The sequence below is a fragment of the Coptis chinensis genome, chromosome 4 (assembly GCF_015680905.1).
Source record: "Coptis chinensis isolate HL-2020 chromosome 4, ASM1568090v1, whole genome shotgun sequence".
NCBI classification, from domain to species: domain Eukaryota; kingdom Viridiplantae; phylum Streptophyta; class Magnoliopsida; order Ranunculales; family Ranunculaceae; genus Coptis; species Coptis chinensis.
The window spans coordinates 52,320,608-52,343,837 of NC_141459.1; the positions used below are offsets into that span (position 1 = coordinate 52,320,608).

The following is a 23,230-nucleotide window of genomic DNA, read 5'->3' on the forward strand; positions in this document are numbered from 1 at the left end:
GAGGTCCTTCACATGATCTTCAGCTTTCATAGACTTTATAACCATATCGTCAATATAGACCTCGACAATTCATTTTATGAGCTTCTTAAACATTTTCTCCACCAACATTTGATAAGTAGCTCCAGCATTTTTCAACCCAAATGGAATTCTGATGAAACAGTATATACCTCCATTAACGACGAACGCTATTTTAAGTTGATCTATAATAGTTATTAGAATCTGAAAATATCCCGAATATCAATCGTAGAAACTGATTAATTCAAAACTAGCTGTTCAATTAACCAACTTATCTATCCTTGGCATTGGATAATGATCTTTGGGACACTTCTTATTTACATCGGTTAAGTTAATGCAAATTTGAACTCTACCATCCTTCTTGGGCACTACGACTATATTCGCCACCCATTGAGAATGATCCACTTCTCTAATTATGCCATTATTTAACATCTTTTATATCTTGGGTTGCACCGCTTCCTCGTACATTGGTCTAACCTTTCGATATTTTTGATGGACCGGGGTCGCATTTTCTTCCATATTCAGTTTGTGTGAACAGATAGCTAGGTCGATACCGGTGAGGTCCAACATTGACCATGCAAAAACATCCTGATTCTCTTTCAAAAAGACCATCAACTCATTTCTTATAATGGCAAACATTTCTGTACTAATGAACGTATGGCGTTCACTTTCTCCTGTACCAATATCAATTTTTTCCACCGCCTCTATTGTTTTTCTTTCCCAGGGTTCTTCATTTTGCTTTAGCTCTTGTGTGAACTTTACCTGCTCATGTATCTGCATATCGGTGTCGGTAGGTAAAGCTTGTTGTAACTGCTACTTAGAGCTTTTCCAAGACGCCCCTAGTGTCTTGGCTTTTTACCTTCATCATCCCCTTTACAGTGACAAAATTACACTTTTCTGACTCCGACTGATCCCCCCTAATTTCATGCAAACCATACACTGTGGGAAATCTGATTACCTGGTAAAACGTACTTGGGACAGCACGCATATCGTGTATCCACTTTCTACCAAGTATTGCATTGTGATCAGAGTGACGCTTTATGACCACAAACTTCGTCAACACTGTCTGGGGTCCCACTCGAACTGGCTAGTAATTTTATTTCTCCCACAGGCTTGGTAGAGCTTCTATTAAACCCAAACAAACTGAATTGTGGTGGCGTTAGATGAGTCTCATCGATACCAATGCCTATGAATGCTTTCTAGAATAAAATATTCATAGAACTACCACAATCCACGAGTATCTTTTGCACATCATATCCAGAGATACGCAAAGTGATTAATAATACATTATCATGTGGCAACATCACCTTAGACAAGTCATCTGGTATGAACATAATTGCTCTTGGAATGCTAGCCGATACCAGACTCTGACTTACTGGAATAGGCTCGACATTCACCACGAGCACTTCTTTTACGGTCGAAATCTTTCTTATTTTATCTCTCATGATTTTCTTTTGTGGTATTTCCCCTTTGTAAATCATATTTATTACTCCAAGGGCCTTCTTGTGTATGGTTACAGTTTCTGCGGGTCTAATGTCAACCCTGAACTCTCGCAACTTCCCATCTTTCATCAGCCTATCATTTTTTTTTAATAACTGCAAGCACCTGGTTGTCTCATGGTTCTCAATTTTGTGGAATTGACAATAAGGCCTGCCCTTCATCTCCCTAAGAGTGTATTTTGGCCACACCACAAAATCTTCTTTTGCGATCATCCTTAATATATCTTCCGGTGTGGTATTGATGGTGATAAAATTGCTGGGATCTAGCTCTTCTTTCAGTGTCTTGTCATATTTCCTTCTTTGTTGTGGTTGATTATCCTGATTTGTATAATGCTCCTGAGGTCTTTTATTATCTGACCTCAAGGAGTCTCGACTCTCGTGTCGATCTCCATTATCTTTATCCCTTTTTCCTGTCTCTGACACTTGCAATACCGTTTGCATAATGGCTGCATTTACCCCCTCTTCCACTTTAATATCTCTGTCAGCCTTGTCATACAACTCTTGTAGACTTTTAACTTCCTTTCGCAAGAGGTATTTGTGCATAAATGATCCAGGAATCACACCTGTTTGGAAAGCCATGATGGCTATCATTTTAGACTCGCCAAGCTTCTCGACCGATTGTGTTTTGGCCTTGAATCTCGCCAAGAAATCCTTCAAAGACTCCTTTTTCCCTTGTTTCAGCTGGAATAGAACACACCTGTTTCGGCTTCACCCTCTGATGACCATAATTAGTGAGGAATCTTTCTTCGATTTAACGAAAACATGAAATGGTCCCTTCCGGTATTGTACATAACCACTTCAATGCTTTGCCTTTAAGGCTCAAAGAAAATGATCGACATAGTACGGAATCCCAATACTCCGTTCCGTGATATATTGAACACTGGTGTCGATAGCTAAAGAGATGGTTCATGGGGTCAGTGGTCCCATCATACTAGGTGAACTTTGGATTCTTGAATTTTAGAGGTAATGACACCCTCTCTACTTCCTTTTTCAATGGGTTTCTACTTACATCATCTACCAATTTACGAATCGAAGCTGATACCTTTTCCAGGAGCTTGTCCCCAAATTGCCTCTATATTATCTCCTGCACCATTTCCTTTGTAATTGGTGTTTTTTCCTCTTCCTATTGCACCACCTTTGGTGTCGATTTCGCTACTGATTGCACCTCTTCGATGTGGCTTTTTCTTACTTTCTCGAGATGACTCTTTCTCACCACTGGAGTGCCTGAACTCAACTCCTCGCCATCTTTCTCGTACATAGCTTCTACTGCACGCTTCTCATTCTCTTCTCTCACAGCTTTGTTTTCAGCCATTAAAACTTTGTTTTGCTTTTCCAATTCTTCAAACTTTCTCAACAAGGCTTTTAAAGATACCTCTTCTTCATGTATCTCATCTACTTCTTCCATCAATCGACTTACCGATCGCCTTGTTCTTCGTTCCTCATTCTTGGATCTTGCTTGAGAAGTACTCCCTTCATTAATCATCATCGTTTTACTTGTTGTAGGACACTTTGGAGGCATCTTGACAAGAAAATGAATACCTCCTTAAACAACTCCACTAATCTCACGAAATTTTCTTGAACACAACCAATTATTCTGATTCTCAAAACTTCTACCAATGGATTCGATCTTCAAAGAAAGGAGAAAATAAACAGCTTTTCTTGTCTTTGAATCACATTGAATCACAGACGGTGCCAATGTAGTGATCAAGTGTCTTCTTCTAAGACCAGTTGTGAATTGAATAGGTTTGGATTGAATTGATAATCGGAAAGAAATGAAACTCAAGCTTTTGTATTATCATTAATGACGGTTACAAAGTCTCTCTCTCTCTCTCTCTCTCTCTCTCTCTCTCTCTCTCTCTCTCTCTCTATTTCACTCTGGTTTTACAAGTATTTCTATAATGAATCGAATGTCCCTTCTTTCTCTTGATCATCACTTTATATAGTCCTCCTGCTATAATGGTGCCCAATCCTATCCTGACGCGTGTCCATTTTCATTCTTTCTCCTTCCTTTTCCTGCTTGTTCCTATGACACATAAACTTATGTGCAAGATATTGACCATCATATCGATATTTTGAGTTAGTTATGATATTCGGGCTGGAATATCGGGTTGACGATATTTTCCCATGACAACCACCTCCAATTATTTTGCAATCAGACCACCTCCGACCTCAAGCTCCTATGGAATATGGACACTAGTTCATACTTCAGAGGTGTCAAATCATTGGTATCTTGGCTATAATGGTTCTAGAAGTTGGTTAGTGTAGTGGGCAAATATCGTGCCCTTAAGTATTTTTATCTGATATTTTAAAACTCGAGATATTGACATGAGGGTCAATATCTTGATATATTTCGTGGTTGTTTCAAACATTTGCAGGTGTTGAGCGGGAAAAGAAAGAGGAAGACAATGGACATGTGTCATGAGTTGATTGGGTCAAAGCTAATTGAGGACACTATATAAAGACTGGATGAAGTGAAAGAAAGATTCATTCGATCATTACCACAAAAACTATTAGAAATAGGAGAGAGAAAGAGAGAGTCATAGAAATTGTAAACCTCCATTACTGATAAATAAAAAAGCTTTGTTTCACTTCAATTCAATCTCATTTGAACTACTTTTCTATCATTCATCTTCAATTGCGATTAGTAGTTCAGGTGATCTTAGGACAATCATATAAAGATTGCTCTTAGACATCACATTGGCGCCGTCTGTGCATCGAGAACAAGAAAATTTGAAGTTTTCTTCTTTTTCGATTTCGAATCCATAGTTTTGTTCTGAGTTTGAGTGAAAGAAGAGTGACAGAAATTTAGTAGTGAAGTTTGAATCATAATGGCTCTAAAGAAGAGAGCAAACAGCAAGCGAGTGGATAATGATAATTAATCACAAACAAGGAATACAAGAGCTTCGATAAGTAGGCGATACCAGGAGGAAAACATTGAAGTAGAAGTTTCACTTCAAGAAGTCTTGAAGAGGTTAAGGGAAGTGGAAAAGCAGAATGCTATATTACTTAAGGAGAATCAAGAGATGAAGAAGGGAAGTCCGAGTCAGGTTGTAAAGGATCTCCATGGGGAAGAGGATGAGGCGTGTAGTTCAAAATCGGTTAGTCACTTTACAGAAAAGCTAGGCATCGGCAAGAAATGAAAGAATTGTAGAAGCATCGCCGATACCTAAAATTCCGATACCACAATCCATCAGCAAATAGATGATACAGGAGATGATGCAAATCCAGCTTCTCGAGAAAACTTCAGCTTCAATAAGAAGACTGGCAGACGATGTTAGCAGAAATCCAATGCATCAAAGTGTCGAGATGTTGCCTATTCCGCTGAAGTTCAAACTTCCTAAATACACGCAATACAATGGGACATCAGATCTGATATACCATCTATTTGGATATCGACACCAGTTTTCGATATACAAAGGAACAACCTATCTTGATTCATTATTATGCAAGTCCTTCTCTTCAAGTCTGAAGGGGAAGGCATTAAAATGGTTTTGTTCCTTACAAGAAGGGTCGATATCATGTTGTAGGGAGATTGAGGAGAAGTTTTTGACCAATTATGGTCATCAGCAAGTAAAACCAAAGCAAGTGTCAGTGTTGTTCTAACTCAAGCAAGGAAAGAAGGAATCTCTGAAAACCTTCTTGTCGCGTTTCAAGGCAGAGGCACAGCTCATAGAGCATTTAGATGAATCAGAAATGACAGCAATGATGGCATTTCAGACAGGACTCATTCTAGGTTCCGATATGCATAAGTATAAACTTCGAAAGGATATCAAAACTCTGAGAGAATTGTATGATAAAACTGAAAAAGATGTGCAAGTTGAAGAAGGTATTCTGGCAGCATCGGTTCAACCAGTGTTATAGGTATCAGAATCAAATAAGCCTATTAAGGAGGAGAACTATAGCAAATCCGATAAGAGGAAATCGGCTGATTCTTATCCAAAATCAGAAAACCAACTGTCACATAAAAAGAGGTTTGAAAGATCACTAAAAGAGGAGTTAGATCCAAGCAATTATATCGCCATTAATACTCAAGTGGAGGACATTTTAAGGAGGGTGGGGAAAAAACCTTATTTCCAACATCCGACTTACAAGCTTCGAGAAATAGCATATAAACCCTTCTGCAATTTCCATAAGGTGAAGAATCATGAAACAAATAAGTGTCTGCAACTGCTCAGAGAACTGGATAGATTAATGCGAGATGGAAAGCTTCGAGAGTTCAGAGCGGATGCTAGACCAGAAGTAGCAGCTATAGTGAATGATAAGCCATTAGGGGTGATCAATATGATATATAAGGGGGTTATCCCACAGAAAAAGATTATAAGTGATAAAATCCGAAAGATATTAACAGTGAAAGAGATGCTAGAAGTGAATGCAGAGCCGATACCGGTAAACCCTTCATTAGTAGTGGCAAGCATACCTGGAGCTATTATGTTTGTTCCTGATAATCTATCAAAGGTAATGTTACCTCATGATAATACTTTGTTGATTACATTAAGGATATTAGGATATGATGTGCAAAAGGTACTAGTTGATTGTGGAAATTCAGTCAATATTCTGTTTTCGAAAGCATATACGGGTATCGAATTTGATGAGTCACATCTGAAAGAACTGCAGTTTAATCTGTTTGGTTTCAATGGAACCTTTACTCAGCCAGCAGGGGAAATTAAATTGCCAGTAAGGGCAGGTCCATAGACAATTATGACTAAGTTTATAGTCATCAAGCATCATTAAGATCATAATGATATTTTGGGAAGAAAGTGGATACATGCTATGAGAGTAGTTCCGAGTACTTTCTACCAGGTTATCAGATTTCCGACTGCTTATGGGCCACATGAGATAAGAGGTGATCAGTCAGAATCTGAGAAATATAATTTTGTTACTATGAAGGGTATGATGAAAGAGAAAAAAGTAGACACTGGGGGCGTCTCGGAAGACACCAGATAGCAATTAACAGAAGTTTTATCTCCAAAGTCCGATACCAAGAAACATCAAGAGGATTTTAGGTTTACATCGGAGATGAAGACAGAGTTAGAAATAGTTCCAAGAAAAACAATGGAAGAAGTACAAAAAGTCAATATCGCTCAGGACAATGAAAGTTGCTTCACTTTTATCAGAACAGAGATGAGTGCAAATATCAGACAAGATTTGGTGGAATTCTTAAGGACAAATAAAGATGTATTCGCTTGGTCAAAGGTTGATCTTCCGGGTATCGATCCTCTTATATGTTCTCATAAGCTGAATATGTAATAAGGAGCAATTCCAGTGCATCAGGAGCATAGGAGGGTCAGGCCGATATATGCAGATGCGGCACAAAATGAAATTCAGAAGATGCTGAAATGTGGAATCATCAAGGAAATCGATAACTCAGAATGGGTAGCAAATATTGTTGTTGTCCCAAAGAAGAATGGCAAGGCTAGAATCTCTGTGGATTTCACAGATGTTAACAAAGATTGTCCCAAAGATTACTATTCGATACCAAGAATTGATGAATTGGTTGATCGAACAGCTGGTTTCGAGTTGTTAAGTTTTTGCAATAGGCATTCAGGATATTTTCAAGTGATAATGGCAGTATTGGACCAACTGAAAACAACGTTCGTTGTGGAAGGAAGCCTTTATTGTTTCATCAGAATGCCATTTGGTCTAAAAAAATGTTGGAGCAATGTATCAGAGGTTGATTGAGAAAATGTTTAGACATTTGATCAAACAGATTGTGGAAGTATATATCGACGATATGGTGATAAAATCGAAAAAAGCAGAGGATCATGTTAAAGGCCTCGATACGGTGCTCCGAATATTCAGACAATTCAACATGAAGATTAACCCCGAGAAATGTACTTTTGGTGTAAGTTCAAGGAAATTTCTTGGGTATATAGTCACAAAAAGTGGTATCGATATTAATCGAGACCAGATTCTAGCTATTCAGCAAATGCCTTCTCCAAGTACTAGGAAGCAGATACAAAAGCTGACGGGAAGAATAGCAGCTTTGAATAGGTTCATATCAAGAACTTCCAGCTGATGTAAACCCTTATTCAAGTTGCTGAAAAAGAATACAAAGTTCATATGGGAGGAAGAATGTGAAAGGGCATTCTCATAATTAAAGAAGTATCTCCAAGAAGTGCCAACTTTGATAAAGCCAGAGGAAGGTGATACTTTATTTTTATATTTAGCAATATCGGATTTCGCTATTAGTTTAGTACTAGTAAAGGTGGAAAATGGAGTTGAGCGACCTATTTATTTTCAATCCAAAACCATGCTCGAGGTGACCTTGCCTCTTTTTGTGTATGTAGATGGTGTATGGTCGTTGAACAAAATAGAAGCGTATCAAAACCTAGTTATCCCTCAATAAGTAAAGAATGAGTAGGGTATCGTTCCACTTTTAAGTGTATGTTATGTGAAGGATAGGACTAGAATGGGGGTTTAAGGGATTAAAAACTTTGATTGTAGAGATTTTAGATTCTAATGCTAAACTAAACTAAATTAACTAACCTATTGGGAATTAATAAGAGAAGGAATTCAAGAGATTAGAATCCACTAATACTTTTAATCTATGACCTTCAGCTTCATGGTTGTTCTTACAAGTAGACTACAATTAGGCAATCAAGCGAGTGTCGATGCCCTCTTGGACGAAACAATGTTAACAATTAACTCTACTTAAGGTTGTTCCTATGTTTATGCTATTAATATCTTATTTCCTTTTATGTAAGCTCGGGCAGCCATTCAATGTATTACCAAGAGCAACATCAAGGAGTACTTCCCAATAGGGTGGCCATTCAATGAATCACCACTTAAGGCAAACACAAAGAATACTTCCCCTAGGCAGCCACTCCCTGAGCTACCCCTTCTAAGGCAACACAAAGAATACTTCCCAAACTCTAAAGAACTATACTACTAGAAGAAAAGTAAAGAACACTAGCATGATATTAATATTGCAAAACATAAACCCTATTCTATACTTCCATCCCCTGGTGTGGGCAATGGAATTAATAACTAAAAACATAAAGAACTAACCTGATTGAAAAACACCATGAACTAGAAGAAACATTAAACCTTAAGCAATGGCTTCATCTCCTCCCTTAAAAGAGAAGATTAGCCTTCCATAAAGAAGGAAGAACACGAAGAACGAGAAAAAGAAGAGTCGAAGAACATAAGACTAGAAAGACTAATTTATTAAGACTCAGCTAGTTAAAACTGAATCTTTTATTATTAATCTCTCTCTGCCTCAAGTTCTGGAGACAAGAATATAAGTGAATTGGCTAATTACATGAGCCACTTAGGTCCTCTATTTATAGGGTTTAGAATGAGTTCTAGAAGCATTCCAAACCGCCATTTGTTTCCTAATACAAATAGACTTCTTTCAGAGTCCAACTTCGTCTCCAAAACTGAGAATGAATTGGCTACAGTGTCGTTTCTTGTGTTTGGACTCACGGTCCATGCGTCTCAGACGCAAGCAATGCGTCTGGACGCGCGATCCATGCGTCCCAGACGCAGAAGTCTATTTTGTCTCTTCTGCTCTATCCTTCTATCCTCTTTTGCAGGCTTTGGTCTAAGCAATGAATCATTTGGCCTTGGGCTTCCAAATAGGCTTTAAAATAGGTCCAAGTCGCATATTTAATAGCTTTAATTCCTTGGCCTTCTCCATGATTGTCCACGGGATTCCCATGTGATCCTTAATGCTCTGAATTACTCCGTTTTACCCCCTTTTCTCTAATATTCCACAAAACTCTCTCTTTCACCTGTAGAATCATAAAACATAACTTACAAACACTATTAGTCCACTAAGAAGGCTAAACAAAAGGCATAATCGAGGGTTAAATTGCACTTTTTGAGAACTTATCACAACTCCCAACTAGCCTTTTGCCAGTCTCTTAGCAAATAAGATAAAAAATAGATAAGTGGTCAAAATTACATCCTAATAATAAAAATAAAATCCTAACTCATTTTCGCAGGCATTGCGATTGCATTTACCATATGCAACAAGGCTTTAAATCTTTAAGTTCCCCAAAAAGGACGAGTTATAGTCTCGTAAGGGTTTTCAGGGTGATATACCCACAAAATCAATCAATAGCATGTTCAAGAATGATAGTATTTTTCAGAGAGAGAAATTCCTTACCCACTTAGTGCTTACTCCAACAGACGATCTCCATTGCTAACTATATTGCGGCAAAGACTCATAGATTATGATGGAAGATAGTAAAAATTGACAAAATTCTCAATCAAGGCTTATGTGTGTACTTAGTCAATCTCCTATACTCTCCTATCCAAGAAACATAATCCCTAGTTTACCATAGGTAGATAATCTCGACTTTCAATCCTCACCGGTCATACTCTTAGAAAAGATGGTCTACTATTTTACCACATGTATGTGGGAAAAAGAATAATGAATACGAACATCCCACATACTACCTTGAAAAATGGATTTCTGGATGAAATTAGTCTCATTGAAAGAATGTCAATCAAATATGAAGTGTCGGGTCCTTCACTTTAGCATCCTCTCACCTATTCTAGACTTCGTACTATACTGTAGTGATAAGTCATGGGTTGTAACTTGGCTTGGGTATTGGTTTATGAAGGAAAGGTAAAAAGGATTATAACGTTGTTTCTGAAAACACTAAGTGTTTTGCTTCTTTCCTTGGAAGATTTCTTCAAATTCTGTATTGCAGAGAAAATTCTTCCTTTGTCTTAGCTTTTCCATCCATTCTATTCAACTTTTTTTTTTTTATAGCTCAGTGTTATATCCTTGATTAGTACTGGATATGCTTGTTTTCCACTAGCTTCTTTCACTTAGAATAGAATGATGGTCTTCATTGTATCTCTCTGGTATTTCCTTGTAATCTTCTTTTTGTGCTATTATTTTCTCTTTGTGCCTTTCGTATTCTCAGAAACATATGGGTATGGCTGATAAAGATTTTGGCTATACTTCTTGTCTGGAGTTGGGTAAAGGGTAAAGGGTTTTATGAAAGAAAATGGCTTATTGTAAGGCTCAAAAGGGTTTAACATGATGGTCCTACTAGGTGGGATAAAGGCTGAATGGGTTCACTACTTGACTTATCAGTATGATACTCTGTTTCGAATAGACTACAAGACCTAATGGCTATCTCCCCAGTTGATGTCACTTCGTGATTAACCAAATCAACAAATAATGAGACTATATTACAACGACATAAAAAACTGAAAGATGTTGAGTCACTAAGACTCGGATTTTTCGTAATAACTCTCCAAAAAATGGGTATAAAGCTCAAGTCTCTCGAGCTAAGTCTAAAAATTCTACTTCCAGTTTACTAGTGGTTTAAATCTCTCTTCTAGCAAAAGTACACAAAACTGACCAAGTTTTATGGTGGTGCCTTGATAAAGAATTCTATCAACAAGAACTATGTCTGAGCATAATAAATAGTCTAAGCGGTAATGAAATCAATAATATCAACTATCTATCAAACTCAACACTCAGCAGTATAGAATATATATCCTAGACTCATCATTAAAATTCATTTTTCTCATGCTATTGATATAGAAACAAAAATAATTTTGTTTTTGAAAACTAATTTTTGAAATTCATTTCTCAAGTACACCCTCCCCCTACTTATGCATGCATTGACCTCAATGTATAAAGAAGTAAATAAAATGGATGAGAAAAAGGTAGGATATTACCATTAATGCCGAATATCAAGAATTAGTTCAAGAAACAAATTTTTTAGGTCTTTTTACGTCAGACTCATCATTAAAATTCATTTTTCTCATGCTACTGATATAGAAACAAAAATATTTTTTTGATTTTTTTTGAAAACTAATTTTCGAAATTCATTTCTCAAGTACACCCTCCCCCTGCTTATGCATGCATTGACCTCAATGTATAAAGAAGTAAATGAAATGGATGAGAAAAAGGTAGGATGTTACCATTGATGCCGAATATCAATAGAATTAGTTCAAGAAACAAATCAAATATTTTTAGGTCTTTTTACGTCAGATCCCCAAGACATAATGTGAGTCTTTTAAAGTCAGATTCTCAAGACTTTTGAGTCCTTTATAGTCAGATCCTCAAGACTAGTATTCCCACCCACTAGGTTCCAATTTGTAGGAATTCTTCTGATCTCTCTCAGTATGTGATTGACAAAAGTATACCTTGTACCAACAATTTTCTCTTAATGGCTGTAACCCAGGACCAGTTTCAAAATGGCAATTCTTACAGCAACCTACCTTACTTCCTGTAGACATTTTCGCTTGATCTACTAGAATTCCTTCCTTTGAAACATGGTGACCCAACACTATCCCTTCCTTTACCATGAAGTGGCATTTTTTCCAATTCATAACTAAGTTGGTATCGCAACAGAGTTTAAGGACTAAGGAGAGATGGTGCAGACAATCCTCAAAAGGACATGTGAATGTGGTATTCTCTTGGTCCTCAGGGTGAATATGGATCTGAAAATATCCTAAGTAACCATCAAGAAAGCAGTAGTAAGCTTGTCCAGCTAATCTTTCTAACATCTGATCGATGAAAGGCAATGGAAAATGATCTTTCCTTGATACGCTATTCAACTTCCTATAATCGATGCAACCTCTCCATCCAGTCTGAATCCTGGTTGGAATCAACTCATTGTTCTCGTTCTCGATTACTGTGGTTCCGAACTTCTTCGGCACAACTTGAACTGGACTAACCCATTGACTATCAGAAATAGGGTAGATAATGCTGGCATCAAGGAGTTTGACGTCCTCTTCTCGAACTACTTCCTTCATCTTCGGATTAAGCCTCCTCTGTGGTTGCTTAGAAGTCTTGGAATCCTCTTCCAAATGAATCCTATGTTGAACTATCATAAGGCTGATCCCCTTGATATCATCAATTGTCCAACCTATAGCTGACTTGTGTTCCTTTAAAAGTGCTACTAACCTGGATTCCTGCTCCTCAGTCAAATCTGATGCAATGACAACTGGGTAGGTTCCCAAATCTCCCAAGAAAACATACTTGAGTGTAGACGACAAAGGCTTCAATTCTAGCTTAGGCGGCTCCTTCTTAAGCTCTTTAGATGGTCCATCAGGCATAGGCGATTCAAACTTTTCTTTGAACTTGATGTCATCCATGACAGGTAATGAATCCAAAATTGCATTGATTGCCTCAACACTAAGTTCCTCACTGTCTGAGTCTGTCTGAGCTTTCAACAACTCGTCAGCAAGATATGAATGAGTCAGATAATCCTATGCTAACGCTTCAATCATGCACACCTCGTTCACAACACATACCTCCTGTGGTTGCTGTAACATATGGAAAACATTAGTCTCGGCTCTCATATTACCAAAGGATAACGTCATATTACCGTTTCGATAGTTGATAAGTGCATTTGCAGTGACCAAGAATGGTCTGCCTATAATGATTGGTATCTGCCTACTAGATGTAAGTTTTGTGTCGAATAATATGAAATCAACCGGATAATAGAAATCTTCGATCTTGACTATGACATCTTCAATGATTCCTTTAGGTATCTTTACTGATCTATCTGCAAACTGTAAAGTAACATCAATCTGTTTAAGATCCTTCAAGCCTAACTTCTCGTAGACGAAATATGGTAGAAGATTCACACTGGCACCCAAATCTAATAAAGCTTGCTCCTCCAAAGAATCTCTAATTCTGCATGTAATAGTTGGACTTCCAGGATCTTTCAGTTTCACAACCGCTAGATTCTATAGGTAAGATGAACATCTTTGAGCGATAAAAGCTTCTTTCAGAATGTTGGTCTTCTTCTTCACTAGATCTTTCACGAATTTGGCATATGAGGGAACTTGCTTGATGGTGGTCATCCTTTCTGGTATTCACTAGTTTTGAAGGAAACGGTGCTGGCGGATTCTTTAATATCGGTTCTCTTCTCTCGGCTTCGGTTCGCTTGGTAACAAATAGTGGAGTGACAGGTGGAGTCACTCGTGATGGCTTCTTCTTACTTACTTCCACAGTAGTTCCTTCAACTTCTTTTGCAACAGTTTCTTCAGCAGGTGGCACAACACTAGATATATCTGGAATGTTATAACTAGGTGGGTTGGTGGGGACATAAGTTTCCATAGGTTCCGCAGAATCTTTTCCTGGTTCATAGACAATCTTGTTATCAACTTTCTTGCCTGACCTTAGAGTGGTGACAGCATTAACTTGTTCATGAGTAATCTCCAGGTAATCCACCTGCAGGACACCTCTTCCTTTCGGATTTGGCTCCGGCTGGCTTGGTAATGCTCCTTTTGATCTTTCCGTCAAGGCGGCAGCGATTTGCCCTATCTGGCCTTGAATGACACTAAAGTTACTCTCCAACTTCTGGGTTCTTTGATTTGTCTGTTTCAGCTCATTGACAATGGTGGTGATAGCTTCTTCCATATGTGGGATAACTGCTTTGCTCAACTGAGGCGTAGGGGCAATATATCCACCCATAAGATCTACTACTAACTCTCTATTTGTGTTGGCTGGGTATTGCTAGTTTTGGTATGACTGTTGATTTCTGTATGGTTACTGGCGGTTTTGGAACTGATACTGGATATTCTGGAACTAATTTGACTGATTTTGGAATCCCAGAGGAAAATTCCTCTGATTTGTATTTTGTGGCTTCCAATAATTTTGTCCCTGATTGAACTGGTTATTTCTTCCTAAAGAGTTGATACTACATACCTCTGTATTTGTATCCAGATAGTACGAACACTTTTCAGTGGTGTGGCCTTCATCATAACATAGCTCACAAATGGCATAACAAGGCTTGGATAGCTGAGGTTTAGCTTGGAAATTGTTTGCTTTTGGAGGATTCATGGATAATTGGTCAAACTTCTTGTTCAGAGTTTCAAGTCATGTTGATAGGCTTTCCATAATTGATAGCATCGCTTGATTTGGGTCTTCTTGAATTTGGTTGCCAAATTGCTTCGGCACCCCCTCCACTCTAGCTACGTCCTCGTTGCTAGTACTCCATTGTTGAGTGTCTTCAGCTAAATCCTTGAGAAAGTTGTAGGCTTCCTCTCCATCCAATTATGTAAACTTACCTTGATGCATTGACTGTATCATCTGCTTGTTCATAGTCGAAAGTCCTCGAAAAGAAAAAAATGAGCCGGTGTGCTTTATCATAACCATGATGTGGACATGAGACTAGCAGATTATTGAATTTCTCCGGCTTTGATGATATTCTTCACCACCTTCCCTTTGAAATTGTTGATGGCTTGCTGCATGGCATCTATCTTCTGGGGTGGGTAGAACTTGTTCATAAACTTTGTTCTCAACTTCTCCTAGTTGTTGATTGAATTGATCGGCTGTGCAGTTAAACATTCGGATTTTTTACCTTCGAAAGTGAGAGTGGAAAAAGAATTAACTTGATACTCTCATCCCCCGATATTTCGGTTCTTGAAAGTTAGAGGATCGATAGAAATTTGTTCTTGTCAACATAAGGCTGAACATTGTCTGAACCATTGAACTTTGGAAGCATAGAGATTACTGATGCTCTAAGTTCAAACTGGTTAGCTTCTGTCTCTAGAAAAACAATACTTCTTGGTGGGTCTCCAATGATTAGTGAATAGAAATCACTCAGCTTCTTCTTTTGTTGTGCTTGCATGGGTGGGATAATTTCAGGATTATTGGTGTCCAAAACACCTCCATCATTGCGTGCAGCCATTATTCAATCTCGTCTAGTATTCTTGTGAGTCGGTTGTTAAACCTTGTCCACTGTTGTGTTCTTACCGGACGATGATATGGACGACGAGGTATACACTAGAAAATGCTATGCAAAAATGATGAAAAACTATCCTACAATGCTTAAATAATATGCAACTATTCTAAATTATACTAAAATATAAAACTACTTTCCTTCAACTGGGTTGGGCTTTGCAGCTAGTATCTCGCCCGTTGTCTATAGCTGTCTCTTCTAGGGTTATGGTGAATCACTTGGATTGCTTAAGTACCACGGCCCACAGACGATAGTCCATTTGTCAAGATTCAGACAAGAAACCCTAGAGTTTGATGTTTCACTGTATTGGCTTACAACTTCAATTGTTGAAAAGGTCCTAAATACAATTATACTAGAAAGCAATAAAACTAAACTATGATGCAACTATACTAAGAATGAAATAAAAAGAATGAAGATTCGACTAACCTGGATGGTAGATCTTGTCTTCGAAATGTCATTCAAGCTTCTCTCTTTCTCAAAAGGATGGATGATGCGGCTAAAATTACCTCAAGATCCAAACTTCTAATCTTGAAAGAAAACGTTAAACATAAACAACTTAAAACAGCAGCGGCGCCATTTGACCTTGCCTCTTTTTGTATATGTAGATGGTGTATGGTCATTGAACAAAATAGAAGCATATCAAAACCTAATTATCCCTCAATAAGTAAAGGATGAGTATAGTATCGTTCCACTTTTAAGTGTATGTTATGTGAAGGACAGGACTGGAAAAGGGGTTTAAGGGATTAAAAACTATGATTGTAGAGATTTTAGATTCTAATGCTAAACTAAACTAAATTAACTAAACTATTGGGAATTTATAAGAGAGGGAATTCAAGAGATTAGAATCCACTAATACTTTTAATCTATGACCTTCTACTTCATGGTTGTTCTTACAAGTAGACTACAATTAGGCAATCGAGCGAGTGTCGATGCCCTCTTGGACGAAACATCGTTAACAATTAACTCTACTTAAGGTTGTTCCTATGTTTATGCTATTAATATCTTCTTTCCTTTTATGTAAGCTCGGGCAGCCATTCAATGTATTACCAAGAGCAACATCAAGGAGTACTTCCTAATAAGGGGGCCATTCAATGAATCACCACTTAAGGCAAACACAAAGAATACTTCCCCTAGGCAGCCACTCCCTGAGCTACCCCTTCTAAGGCAACACAAAGAATACTTCCCAAACTCTAAAGAACTATACTACTAGAAGAAAAGTAAAGAACACTAGCATGATATTAATATTGCAAAACATAAACCCTATTCTATACTTCCATCCCCTGGTGTGGGCAATGGAACTAATAACTAAAAACATAAAGAACTAACCTGATTGAAGAACACCATGAACTAGAAGAATCATTAAACCTTAAGCACTGGCTTTATCTCCTCCCTTGAAGGAGAAGATTAGCCTTCCATAAAGAAGGAAGAACACGAAGAATGAGAAAAAGAAGAGTCGAAGAACATAAGACTAGAAAGACTAATTTATTAAGACTCAGCTAGTTAAAACCGAATCTTTTATTATTAATCTCTCTCTGCCTCAAGTTTTGGAGACAAGAATATAAGTGAATTGGCCAATTACATGAGGCACTTAGGTCAATGAGTTTTAGAAGCATTCCAAACCGCCATTTGTTTCCTAATACAAATAGACTTCTTTCAGAGTCCAACTTCGTCTCCAAAACTGAGAAATAATTGGCTACAGTGTCGTTTCATGCGTCTGGATGCACGATCCATGCATCTTAAATGCAAGCAATGTGTCTGGACATGCGATCCATGTGTCCCAGACACAATCAATGCGTCTGGACGCGCGATCCATGCGTCCCAGACGCGGAAGTCTATTTTGTCTCTTCTGCACTATCCTTCTATTCTCTTTTGCGGGTTTTGGTCCAAGCAACAAATCATTTGTCCTTGGTCTCCAAATAGGCTTTAAAATAGGTCCAAGTCGCATCTTTAATTGCTTCAATTCCTTGGCCTTCTCCATGATTGTCCACGGGATTCCCATGTGATCCTTAATGCTCCAAATTGCTCCGTTTTACCCCTTTTTCTCTAATATTCCACAAAACTCTCTCTTTCACCTAGAATCATAAAACATAACTTACAAACACTATTAGTCCACTAAGATGGCTAAACAAGAGGCATAATCGAGGGTTAAATTATACTTTTTGAGCACTTATCACGAGGCTGAAACTCGATATTCTATGCTAGAAAAATATGGATTAGCTCTCCTCTATTCTACTCAAAGGTTGAAACCTTATTTCCAATCCCACTCAGTCATTGTCATGACGAATCTTCTGTTAAAGCAAACTTTAGCCAAGACAGCCAAGTCGGGAAGAATGGCGAAGTGGTCAGGACTTATTGATGAGTTTGGGATTGAATATAGGAATAGGGTTTCAGAAAAAAGCCAAGTATTGGCAAATTTCTTAGCGAATTTTCTTGTTGAAGATGAAAATTGGAGGATTGAAGAATATAACTGCTTAAATTTGCAAGAACCTGATGATGTGATAGATGAAGATGATCCATGGGCTGGCACAAATGGGTGGAGAATTTTTGTCGATGGATCATCAGGACAAAAGGGATGTGGTATCGGAGCTGTTCTAATAACCCCTGAAAATCAGAGATTGGAGTCAGTGGTTACTCTGGGGTTTCACGCATCCAATAACGAAGTAGAATATGAGGCATTGATTACAAGATAGGAAATGGCTAAATCGCTAAATGTCAAAGAATTATCTGTATTTAGTGATTCGCAATTAGTGGTAAGCCAAATCAATTGAGGATATTCAGCAAAATGCGATAACATGATCGATTATTTGAACTTCGTTAGATTGGAGCTCAAAAACTTCAGCAAGATTAAATTTTAGCACCTCAATCGAGGAGAAAATAGACATGCAGATACATTAGCATATGTCACAGCTATGCTTGAAAATACATAAGGGCGTCTGTTAGACATTAGTGTTCAGCAAGACCCAAGTATCGATACAAAACATTCAAAGGTTATGGAAGTAGATATGATGGGGGCGTCATGGTTAAATAGCTATATTTCATTTTTGTCTAAAGGTGAATTACCAAAGGATAAAAATGATGCTAGAAGAGTAAAAGCAGGAGCTGAAAGATATCTGCTGATTGAGGATGAATTATATCGGAACAATCTTGGAGGACCACATTTGAAATGTATATCAACGGCCGAGGCTAGCCAAATTATTGCGGAGATGCACGAAAAGGAGTGTGGAAATCATTCAGCAGGGAGATCATTGGCTAACAAGATAGCAAAGGAAGGATACTTCTGGCCACAGATGCGAAGGGATTGTCTTCGATATGCAAAAAAGTGTATCTAGTGTTAGAAGCATGGGCATGCAATTCATGTTCCAGCAGAGGAGTTGCACTGTGTATCGAACCCATGGTCGTTTGCTTTATGGGGGATGGACATTGTGGGACCACTAATACCTGGGAGAGGTAAGAAAAGGTTCATGCTTGCTATGACTGACTACTATACTAAATGGGTAGAGGCTATAGCTTTGCAACATATCAAAGAACAAGATATTATCATCTTTCTGTTTGAAAGAGTGGTGTGTCGATACGGTCTACCATATGCCATCATATCGGATAATGGTCCTCAATTCATTGGAGGCAAGGTGAAAGATTTCCTAGAATCATATAAGATTAAGCACTTCACATCGGCACCTTATTATGCTCAGGGAAATGGGCAAGCTGAAGCGACAAATAAGACTATTATGGATAATATCAAAAAGAAACTAGAGGACAAGAAAGGCTTATGGGTCGACGAGCTAAACAGTGTGCTATGGGCATACTAAACAACTCTAAGAGTAGCTACAGGAGAGTCGCCATTTACTCTGGCTTATGGTATGGAAGCAATTACTCCAACCGAGATGGTGGTATCGACATCCAGAACAATGCTTATAGAAAAAGGGCTGAATGACCAAGGGATGCATGCAGAGGTCCTAAACTTGGAAGAAAAAAGAGAACAAGCAAGAATAAAGCTTGATTGTTATCACAGACAACTCAGAAAAGCATTCAATAAAAAAGTCAGAGAAAGAAGTTTCCAAGAAGGCAACCTAGTGCTGAAAGAGGTCACTCAAGCGACAAAAAAGAAGGGAGCTGGAAAGTTATCGGCAAACTGGGAAGGCCCTTACATTATCCATAAGGTTGGAATAAATGGGGCATATATATTATTTGAAGAATGCTGATGAGGAGTTACTACCAAAACCTCAGAATGTCAATAATCTGAAGGTATTTTATCAATAATGTATTTTTCAATTTTATTGAGTAATGAGCTACGTAGCAAGAATATTCAATTCAATAAAAAGTTTCAAATTCATAATGTAATAATGTTATAATATTGTGTATAAAGTCCTGGTGTCGACAGAAATGTTGGTATCAGGCATATTACAAAAAGTCCTGATATTAGAAACAATGACAGATATCAGGCATATAAAGTCCTGGTATCGACAGAAATGTTAGTATCAGGCATATCGCCAAAAGTTATGATATCAGAAATATGGGCAGATATCAAGCATATAAAGTCCTGATATCAACAGAAATGTTGGTATCAGGCATATCACCAAAAGTCCTGGTATCATAAACAGTGGCAGATACCAGACACATAAAGTCATGATATCGATAGAAATGTTGGTATTATGCATATTGTCAAAAGTCCTTGTATCAGAAACAATGGCAGATACCAGGCACATAAAGTCTTGTTATCGACAGATGTGTTGATATCAGGCACATAAAGTCCTGTTATTGACAGACGTGTTGATATCAGGCACATAAAGCCCTGGTATGAACAGAAATGTTGGTATTAGGCATATTGTCAAAAGTCCTGATATCAAAAACAATGGTAGATACCACGCACATAAAGTCTTGATATCAACATAAATGTTGGTATCAGGCATATCGCCAAAGTCCTAATATCAAAATCCAATACAAAGCGGAGGAACAAAAAGTTCGGATATCAAATATATCTTCAAAGGATGAGGCATCAGAGATTATTAAATAATAAAGGTGCGTGGTTTAGTTTTTTCTTTTTTATTAGCAATAGTTGCTATGTTTATGGGTATCAAAATGTTTTCATGATCAAAGGTGCATGTCCCAAGTATAACTTATTGCAAAATGAAAAATTCGAAGCACATATAATAAGGTAATAAAAAGTTTATTATTAACATTCATTTTCAAAACGGTTAAACATAGCATTGACAAGTAAATAACAAAAAGAAGATGTTAGTATTCATCTTCATCCTCATCGTCATCTTCATTTTCATTCTCATCATCACCATCAGTGGAAGATCCATCATTGCCTTTTCCATAACAATAAGGATCTCGGAGCCACTCATCTTCTTCTTCTTCTTCTTCTTTTTCATCTTCTTCTTCATCATCAGAGTACTCAATGGTTGGGCAATCTGACCAGTGGGGTCATTCTAGAAGGACCATTAAAATAGCAAGAATGGTAAGAAAGTAGGAAAAAGGGGACATGTTTTCTGGTTAAGTTTGTTGTTTTTCAGTAAAAAGGTTTGTAAAAAGTAAGTTATATTCATATTGTGGAAGGTTCGTTTTATACAAGTAATAAATGGTAAAAACGAGGAAAATAAATGGTGTTTAGCATGAAAACGAGAAAATTTAAGGGCGATTAGCAAGAAAACGAGGAATTTTTAATGAAGTCAGTTGAAAAAGTAATTTTTTGGTTATCTGTGCAAAGGACGTTTCAGAAGTAGTAATTCATTTAATGATAAATCAGTAAAATTAAATAGGTTATTATTTCAATGCATGTTGGTTTTTGAATCAGTTTTATGATTTCATTTATTAAGGATAACACACGACGTTAAATTTCAAAACAGTGGGTACATATTACAAGTATATTATAAGTATCAATGATACTCTCTTTTTGGTTGAGGGTATCGAAAATTTCATTTTTTGGTGATACAAGTTTAAGTATAACTGATACTCTCGTTTTGGTTGAGGGTATCAAAAATTTCATTTTCTGGTGATACAAGTCTAAGTATCACTGATACTCTCTTTTTGGTTGAGGGTATCGAAAATTTTATTTTCTGGTGATACAAGTCTAAGTATCACTGATACTCTCGTTTTGGTTGAGGGTATCGAAAATTTCATTTTCTGGTGCTACAAGTCTAAGTATCACTGATACTCTCGTTTTGGTTTAGAGTATTGAAAATTTCATTTTCTGGTGATACAAGTCTAAGTATCACTGATACTCTTGTTTTGGTTAAGGGTATCGAAAATTTCATTTTTTTGTGATACACATCATCAATAATACAGTTTTGAGGTATCGGAAATTTTGATATAAAGGTTGAGATATCAAAAATATCGATGGGAGGATTTTCAATCGATATATCCAATATGTAAAGTAGTAAGAGGAAGGATATACAAACAAATCATCTTAAGTGTATAAAGATGCAAACTTTTAAGCATGATAAAGAACAATATAGCATTTTCTATTATTATATAACACAAACATACACAGACATACAGTACTCAAGTATCAAAAATCATCAAATCCCTAGATTATTGTTTTTAGTTGATTCAAGAATTATGTAATAAAGTGAGTTTGTAGATTGTAGACTAACAAATGAAGTGCAAAAAGCAAATGACGTACCTTGCAGTGTACAAAAGTTAAGTTTCTCTGGAAGGAAGCAGAAAGTTGAAAGATGAAGACAAAGAAAGTAAATCGTGGTTCTAGTTTTCTTTAGTACCGTATAGAAGAAGTTGGAAAGATGAAGGAAAGAGAAACAGTTTATTTCAAATTTTTATATTTAAAATATGGACCGGGTTGTTATTTAGGTCAAGATGTAACCGTTTCTCGAAAAATTGAAATTTGAAGTGAAATTTCAAATTTTCGAGAGGCAATGTAGTGGGCAAATATCATGCCCTTAAGTATTTTTATCTGATATTTCAAAACTCGAGATATTGACATGTCCCGGTATATTTCGTGGTTGTTTCAAACATTTGCAAGTGTTAAGCGGAAAAAAGAGAAAGACAATGGACACATGTCATGAGTTGATTGGGTCAAAGCTAATTGAGGACACTATATAAAAACTGGATGAAGTGAAAGAAAGATTCATTCTATCATTACCACAAAAACTATTAGAAACAGTAGAGAGAGAAAGAGAGAGTCGGAGAGATTGTAAACCTCTATTACTGATAAATAAAAAATCTTTGTTTCACTTCAATTCAATCTCATTCAAACTATTTTTCTATCATTCATCTTCAATTGCGATCAGTAGTTCAGGTGATCTTAGGACAATCATCTAAAGATTGTTCTTAGACATCATAGTTACTATTTAGCATCTCGAAATGAGCAATTAGCAGGACAACATGTCTTCCTGTAATCCTGTCTGTACCAGTAGTCTTACAAGAACACTGTCCATCTCTGGAATGGTGAAACCTAAGCCGGTCCCTAACAATAATCTCTCGATTGTAAACTTTGTTGCCCATGGCAATCACAGCATACCACAAATACCAGCAAGTTCTTCATTTTATGGATTGGTGTTCCAGGTGCAGTGTTGATCAACCCAAATGCAATTGCTAACTTCTTGCTGTCCCTTGATAAAGCTGTCTCTTTATCTTCCCAAATAAGACTTCTCCTATTTCAGGTACACACCTAGCGTGCTTTCTACGTTACAGCTCGCGAGGTCCATACTAGTATAGGCCTGCTTCTCCAAGGTGGAGTTCCACATCCCTTCACGGAAGTAAGTTAAATGGCTACGCTTAAATTAGAAGGCTGGCTGAAATCCCAATCCAAATAAACCCGAATTCCACCCGTGATCCAAACCGACCATGCTGCTGCTTTGAGATGCTAATATCCCCGCCAGGTAATAAACATAGTATGCCGTTTCTCTTTCCCGCCTCCTTTCTCTTCAAATAATATTTATATTGTAGAATACATTCGATGGTTTTGAATATTTACAAGATGTGGATATATCAATATCTAAATGACTTGATGAATGACGTGTAATACCAAGCATGTCTAAACTAGTATATCGCTAAGTGCTGAGATGTACGAAGAAGAGGAGAATTTGCAGA

At 37.3% G+C, this 23,230-nt stretch overlaps 1 protein-coding gene across 1 annotated transcript; it reads left to right on the forward strand.

Annotated features, from left to right (window-relative positions):
* The first annotated feature begins 18,171 nt into the window (after positions 1-18,171).
* LOC147503912 (uncharacterized) lies at positions 18,172-18,510 on the forward strand. The gene has a single exon (XM_086605008.1). It carries the CDS (start codon positions 18,172-18,174, stop codon positions 18,508-18,510), a length of 339 nt encoding a protein of 112 aa, XP_086461134.1.
* Positions 18,511-23,230: the final 4,720 nt, after the last annotated feature.

What these genes read in the sequence shown, in the direction of transcription:
- LOC147503912 (XM_086605008.1), top strand. Translation starts at nt 18,172, where the DNA reads ATGGAAGTAGATATGATGGGGGCGTCATGGTTAAATAGCTATATTTCA.